Below are 8149 nucleotides of genomic sequence, written 5' to 3'. Positions count from 1 at the left end.
GGGCAGCTCACCGGATGACGGGAATAGGGCAAAGCCTTTGGGGTCCCCATTCTTTGATGATTGGAGGAAAAGCACAGGGTAACCTTCTTGGGTCAGATTGTGGTAGTGTGTGTCTAAGTGGTGCTGAAATGTTCTCCAACAGATGGCGGTCTCATCGAATTAACCTGAGGCGGTTTCTTTGGCTGTGTGCCTGGAATATCCTATCCTGAAAAGAGGATGATCCCCTGTCTCTGTCTGCTATGCCACACAATGTTGAACTGAGCTGAGTGCACACTCATGCCCTGAGCTGGATGCCAGAACGGCCAGATCCGTGCCGCCCCCCCCCCCCCCGTCTCCTGCTGGTCCAGGAAGTGGTGAATGTCAGTGGTGGTGCAGCGTAGCAGTTGGCTATGGCATAGTGGTTCGTGGTAGTTGAGGTGTCATAGCTGTGGCAGTTAATGATGACAGTAAGCGAGCTTAGGTTGTGATCTGATGGTGTGGGAGAATTATTATGTAGGCATTGTGCTGGTCGGAAGAATGTTGTAGTGTTGTGGTTCAAGTCTGGTGAAGGTTGAAGTGAAGTGTCTGTTGGGTAATGGCGTGAGATTTGATTGCGAAAGGGCACGCGTATGCTGATGAGCTGCCTGTTGCTGTGGTCTGCATGCTTATGTGACGGAGAGGTTGTGTGTGTATAGTAAAATAAATTTTTTTTAAATGTGAATAAGGACCTGGTTGAAGCCCATGCAATGCATATGACCCATAAACCCATTACACATAAGGAAAGGGCTCTAAAACAAAAACGAATAAAATATAAACCCATCACACATAAGGGAGGGCTATTTAAAATGAAAACTAATGGAATAACTCCCTTGGGACCACAATATGTTGTGTGCCATTGTCTCAGGGCAGCGTCGGTTTCGCAGAACCATAACAATAGACACACCGTGCGCACACACAGGCACAGACACACACACACACACACACACACACACACACACACACACACACACACACACACACACACCGTAGCAAATGTTATGAGCCTCAGTGGATTCCACAAGTTTGTGCGAAATATCATAGAACACAAATTAGTGGCATCTATCCATTTAGTCACTCCAAAAAAACACATGCTCGGCACATGCACACCATTGGTGTTCCCACAATCCATTGTGATAAAATGGCTGTTAATGACATGTCAGTTCGCCAATGTGCAATGACCGAATTCCTTCATGAAGGAGAACAACTCAGCTGCAGATATCTACTGCTAATCGAGTCAGGTGTACGGAGATGTTTGAATGGGCGTCAACCGTCAGAAGATGGGTGAAAAAATTTCAGACGGAAACACGGACATGGCCGATCAGCCACGCTCTAGTCGGCAATGAAGTCTCATGACTGAACACAACGAGCAGAAAGTTGATGCGCTCATGAGTGAGGACCGAAAGGTGATGGTTAGGGAGATCGCAGTGCAGCTTGGCATAGGACACCATGCCGTACAGGAGATGATAGTGACCTTGGAATATTGGAAAGCTCGTTTCTGTTGGGTTCCCAGTTTGCTTACGGAGGAACACAAAAACACACGCATGGATGTGTTATCACAGCTGCTTCAACGACATGCTGCTGAGGGCAATAACTTCCTGTTCTGTATTGTGACTGATGATGAAAGCTGGTTCCACCATTTTGATCCAGAAACCAAGCAGCAAAGTGAATCACATCGCATCACTCCACATCTCCAAAACAGAAGAAGGCCAAAAAAGTAGCTTCTGCCGGCAAAGTTATGGGAACCTTCTTCCAGGATCCCGAGGGATGCATACTGGTTGATTTCCTTCCCAAGGGGAAACCATCAACGTGGCTCTCTATGTTCAGACACTAAAGAAAGTGAAATGTGCACTTTGGGAAAAGTGCACGATGAAAAAAAGCTGCCGTTTTTCAACATGACAATGCTTGACCTCACACTATGCATCTGACATTGGAGGAAATCTCAAACAATGGCTGGGAAGTGCTCCCCCACCCCTACATCCCATACAGTCCAGATTTGGTCCCCTGTTTGGGCCTTTGAAAGATCACATGAGATGCCAGCACTATGAAAACTACGTGGTAGTCCAGATAGCCGTACGTTGCTGGTTGCGAAGTGTTGGAATGGACTTCCACTGTGGCAGGATTTTTATGCTTGTGCAGTGCTGGCAGAAATGTGTGGATCGTTCTGGAGATTTTGTAGAAAATTAATGTGGTATGTGCAGTTACAATTTACAATATCAGTTTTCTTACATGTACCTTTGTTTTACTGTACAATAAACATGCCCATGGCTTTCAGCACGGCGCTCGTATATAGTAATTAATTTTCTTTCCATTTGGACATTTGTATTTTGAAAGAAAAAAAAAATGTTGGCTTGGACTATTTGAATACCTCATTCAAATACCCTTTTTACACCACTCGTATAAGGGGCTAAGTTTATCCATCTTTTTTTTTTTTCGCTCATTTACGAAATTTGTATTTCCCTCATGTTGTATTACAATTTTGAGGACAATTTTACTGAAATTATATGCTCCAGGACCCACCAACAAAACCATTAAATTTATCGATGAAAAAACTCCAAGCATGGGACATTAAAACTCTATATTGTATTGGACTTAAGTTTCAGAGTAAAACACAAGAACAGTGTTAGTTGTGGTATCTTGGACACAACTATGATGAACAAAGTCCACTTCAACACCTCCCCCATCCCTTACCATCAAACCCAGTCACCACTGTAGCTCCCCCGATCCACTCCCTTTGTCATCTGTGCAATGGACCAAGCATCGCATTATGTTGTGAAGTGCAAAGCCAATTAAACTGGAGTGGGGAATTGCTCAAAGATAAATAGCCAAGACTGCTGCATTTATTGCTTCAAAGACACTTTTATTTTTGGTGAAACTTCATGACAACAGATACAGTTTTGTTGATGTTTTTGTTTTTTGCTCCAAGGTAGATGAGAGATAAATTATTTCAACTATAAACTACCCCAACACAAATCACTCACTCCCCCTTCAACACCAAACTGCCCTAACACTCTTCACTTCACCCTCAATAATAAACTTCCACAATACTCCTCACTCCTCCTTCAACAGGAAACTGCCCCCATACTCTTCCCCACCCCTCCCCCTTCAGTAATAAAATGCCCCAATATTCTTCAGTCTTCCCTCAACAATAAACTGCCCAATACTCTTCCCTCCCCCACTCAACAATATGCTGCTCCATACTCTTCCTTCCCCATGTGGGCACATTTTTTGCAGTATGGCTCATATGTGGAGCTATACTCTCCTGGGCTACAAACAACTGTAAGAGAAAGGGAAGAACATCTTAGGGTTTTGATCTTTACTGCAATCCACAATTACAATACAGTATAATGTTTCAAAAACGTAAATCGATTTCTATGCCTGCTCATTAACACGTGCTCAATAAGATGGCAAGATCATCATATATAATAATTTTTGGTATCGTTCATTAGGATCCTTGCTCTCCATTTCAAATTTGCTTAAAGGATGTATATATATATATATATATATATATATATATATATATATATATATATATATATATATATATATATATCTGCATTGTCTAAAACTCATGGAAGAGCTTATATAATATCACATTCACAATAAGATTATTTTGGAGACAGTATCACTCAACCGTTAATGTGGGAAAAATAAATGTGGCAGAGCACCCCATGAACACAGCATCAAGTCCTTTTTCTGCTCACACTCTCACTACCTCTCTCTGAAAGGAGTCTGGCAAACCCCTCCCCCCACCCCATCTACTTTCTTAACAATCCTCTTGAGGAAGTTCAGTCATTCAAACTCCTGGTCCTCACAATCAGCCATGATCTTTCTCAGGCAAAGCACATTTCAAAGTTGGCCTCCAAAGCCAGACTGTGCATCCTCTGTCATACAAAGTCCTTCCTCGGCACACATAAACTCCTATCCACCAACAAGGCTTTCATCCATAGCAAGATGGAGTTCTGCTCTCCCCTTTGGGCTGACTCCCCTACCTTACATCTTGCTCAGCTTGGCAGCATGGAAACAAAGGCCTTCAGGATTATTTGGAGCCTCCCGGAATGAAGCTGAGTCTATGGGTTTATCAGATCACCATCGCAGACAGGTCAGTTGTCTCTCTGTCTTCTTTCTACCGACTCTTTTCTGGTCTTGCACCATCTGCTCTTTCCGTGATCCCCCCTCCCTCCCATGCCAAGTTTCTGTAGTGCACACATGCTCCACCATCAACCCCCTACTGATGAAACTACCTAAATCCAGGATCACTGCTCAACTGCACTCATTTGTTCCTCTTTTTTCCCTACGTGTGGAACCAACTTCCATATTCTCTTCCTCTTCAATCTCATTCTTCCCTCCAGGTCTTCAAAACAGCTGTTTACCACCATCTCAGATCGTCCACAATCCAAAATCATGATGTTTTTTACCCTCATTAATCATCCCCCCCCCTCAAAAAAAAATCCCTCCTTACAAATTTCCAGTTTTCCCTCCTGAGAGTTTCCTTCTGAATCCATGTTGTCCACCACACGCATCCTCTCCTGCCCCCAATTTCTCCTCACACACTTGGTTTATCCAAGTCTCCCTGTATTGGCCTTCAACTCTGCTTTTGGTGTTTCCTCCCTCTCTTTACTGTTACTTTTGTCCTGATCCATTCAGTGTCCTAATACTATCTCTCTCACGAACCTCGACTACATAGACAAAAAATAATAACAAAACAGTATGACGACGTAAATACGGCAACAAAGTCAGGGAGGGACCTTGACTGGGTTGGCAGTTCTGTAAAAGCATAACTTAAGTGTCTAAAGGCCAGACACAAGGTGTTAACTTCTACCATTACCCAAATTGCATGGAAATAAATAATTAATGGACAAACCAACACAGTGTATGGGATTTGAATTTGGGATCGTATAATCATCAGCTGTGTACTCAAAACCCAAAACAACCCAGACTCATTTCAACCAGTCAAAAAAAAGCTTACTTTTCCCCCAATACTCATCACCATTTAAAATTTTGATGCACCATACTCTTTACAGTGTTGGTGCTGCCAAAGCAGTTTGTTGGCAAGGATACTGAGTGGTTTGCCATTGCCTTCCCAGTGTTGTTTGTCCATGCTCCTATTAAATGCTGAATGTCAAGCAAGGAATCAGCACACCATATTTTTAAGTCTTGGGTATGACTCAGACAGGGTTTGAACCACTGACCTCCTAGACTCAGAGCAGATGCTCTAACCATTATGCCACTGAGTCTGGTAATCAGCACTCATCATCACAGACTTATTTTCCGATTATAAATGTTAAAAATTGTTCTTCCTGCTCCTCTCCTCACTTCAAGATGGTTGCCCCTCATCACATCTTTGAGTGTCAAAAACAATTAAATAGTAATCTATTTTATTAAACTAATTAATTTTTGCTACCCTGAGCACCATTAACAATATTTAAATCAAAATCCCTGTTCTGTCAGTGTCAATGTATGTGAGAGGGATTCAAATAGTTTTTCCTTCAACTAAAGTTTTCAGGCTCCTGGCAAACATGACATGGCATTAGGAAACACCCACCGCTGGGTAAAAGAAAACGTGTGACTGGCTTAAAATTACATGTAAAAGGACCAACATCTGTGCCGAGTTTTGATGGTGCAGGAACTTTTTGACACCATCTCGTATACAAGAAAACTATTTCGCATAGGTTTAATAGAGCGGATTATCTCCATCCAGGGCAGAGCTCAGAGAACAAAGCGGCAATAGTTATAACCCACTGTTGGCATGTTAAGGAAAGCAGACACACCGCAGCAGTTGAAGCAGGTACTGTGTTGTACATTGTTAATTCCAAAGCCAGGACGGCAGAAGAGATCCTCGATTATTTTAAGAGAGCCTCCGATGTAGTGGAAATCAAGCATAAGATGGTGGAGGTCTTCTAAGCGCTCTTTCTCTTCTTTGAAGTATTGCCTGAACAAATTCTTGACCTAGAATAAGAAAAGCAGAAAGTTTCAGAAACCTTAACAATTCTTGTCTCACAGATGGTACAAAGGCAATTTTAGAACTAATGTTTCCTTCCTTGGATGATACACAAGATTATCTAAAGGTTATTTCCATGGTGCAGACTGCAGAATTACTGATCACGCATCATTCTAAGATTTCCAATATTATCAAGCTGATATTCCCGAAAACATCTTCATTGTCCGATCGTCCAAGCAGAGATGTTGCACAAACAGGCTGAATTCGATTACAAATAGATCATTAAAGACATTGATATCAACAACTAGAAAAAGCCTAAGAACCTATAAAACAATGTAGTTTCAAAAGCAACAGTACATTGGGTAAGTTGATGTAAGAAATCATCATTGCTCATAATCTTTTACATTTTTATGTCAATTTTACCTGGACTTTTCTAGAGCCATTTTACAAAAGATTTTAAGTTTTATTAAATAGTCCTGGTTTTATTTTTCTACTTCCATATCAGGCCATCGACTTCCTTATCAATCCTCTGCCATCAAAAATTTGCATGCATTGCAAAAGTTCATTTGATTGTTCATTGACACTTAAGTCATCAAAGGTTAAATTGACAGTGCATCGGGCTAGTAGTTTCTAAAATCACATTTAAAACAAGAAAGAGAGAAATCAGAGATTGCAGAGCCCTACCAGGACTGCTTTTGTGTGGTGTTTCTGTACTGGTGTGTTACGTATTTAATGACAGACATAATTAGAACTGCCACTTTATAACGACTGGCAGTGATGACCGGGTACCAAGATGTCCCACTTTGATGCAACCCCACTTTGATCGGACACCTGACCACGACCCATGACGTTTTTTTTATAATTATTATTGTTCATTACTCAATTGAATTTAGAATGGGATTAAAATTAATTCAATTCAAATCAAATGGAAGACCAAATAGGTAAAGTCCTGCATTGGAGTAATCAGAAGGAACCCAAACAAGCAAAAAGCAAAGATGAAGTCATCAGGAGGAACCTGGAAAGGATTCACATTACAGCTGCTACTCCTCTACCCTCAAACTCATCCAGGCACAGCCAAGTGAGCCTTATTCAAAAAATAAAATAAAAAAAGAACATATACCAAAAAATAAAATAATTCTGGCTGCCAGACCTTGCATCCGATCAAGTTGAAATTTAAAACATGTATTCCCCATCACCACTATAACATGAATGTGAAGTTTCACATCGATTTATTAAACAGTTCCAGAGAAAACATTATTGAATATTTTTCTTCAATCCAATATGGCTGCCAAACCATGTGACCTATCAATTATTCCTTCACAAAATTGTACACCCATGGCTTGGGGAACATTTGTGTCAAATTTCCCCTCAATTTGTCCAGCCATTCTGGAGAAGATTTTTTATTGCTTTTCGGGTAAATCCAATATGGCTGCCAAACCATGTGACTTATGACATCATATGTGTGAACCTTTTGTTCCTCATGGACAGGTGGTCATACATGTAAAGTTTTTCCTCGATCTGTTCAGCCACTTCAGAGAAGAAGATTTTTGAAGGGTTTTTTATTGTTAAAGCAAAATGTCTGCCAAATCATGTGACCAATGACGTTATCAATTTTTTTTTTCTGTGGACCATTTAATACATGACCTTCAAATAGATGACCCTCAAAAATTTTCATACTGATCAGATGTGGCGTTCTGCATATGCAATTATGACGTCATAAAAAAATCACTTATTCCTCATGAGGAGGACTTTCTATGTGCCAATATTTAATTTTTTTCCTTGGTGCAGTTTCAGAGACGGAGGTCCAAATTTTACTGTTTTTCCAACATGGCTGCCACACCACATGACCTACGACATCATAATTATGATTAAAACATTCTACATGAGTAGTCACACCCATGGTGAAAATTTTGTCTCAATCCGACATGTGGTTGCGGAGAAAAACACAAAAGTTCTGTGTGGACAAACAAACAAACAAACGGACCCAAATGCAATACCCTCTCCTTCGGCGAGGGTAATAATGCTCTCATTGCAGATTGGTTGATGTACTCCGTTTTCGACTGCCTCTCCTCAGATTTTGCTCCATCGCACTCTTTCCTCGTCCTTCTACACACTCCACAGGTTGCATATGTCCTTCCAGAAATCCCCTCCTTGTGAAACTCTCAAAATCTACTGCTCACTGCCACTCTTTTG

General features: G+C 41.2%; 1 protein-coding gene across 1 annotated transcript in view; it reads right to left on the bottom strand.

Moving 5' to 3' along the window:
- Positions 1-2854: 2854 nt before the first annotated feature.
- LOC147021620 (zona pellucida-binding protein 2-like) overlaps positions 2855-8149 on the bottom strand; it is an 83742-nt gene continuing 78447 nt past the window's right edge. Inside the window, exons 7-8 of the mRNA XM_085891789.1 lie at positions 5787-5964; positions 2855-3292 (exon numbers count right to left, since the gene is read on the bottom strand). Of these exons, the coding sequence (XP_085747915.1) occupies positions 3195-3292; positions 5787-5964 (276 nt within the window). The 3' untranslated portion in view covers positions 2855-3194. The remainder of the gene's footprint in view (positions 3293-5786; positions 5965-8149) is intronic.

The sequence above is a fragment of the Eptatretus burgeri genome, chromosome 8 (assembly GCF_056783735.1).
Source record: "Eptatretus burgeri isolate ZD-2024b chromosome 8, Ebu_testis_v1, whole genome shotgun sequence".
Classification (NCBI taxonomy): domain Eukaryota; kingdom Metazoa; phylum Chordata; class Myxini; order Myxiniformes; family Myxinidae; genus Eptatretus; species Eptatretus burgeri.
This window is presented reverse-complemented; position numbering and strand designations above follow the sequence as displayed.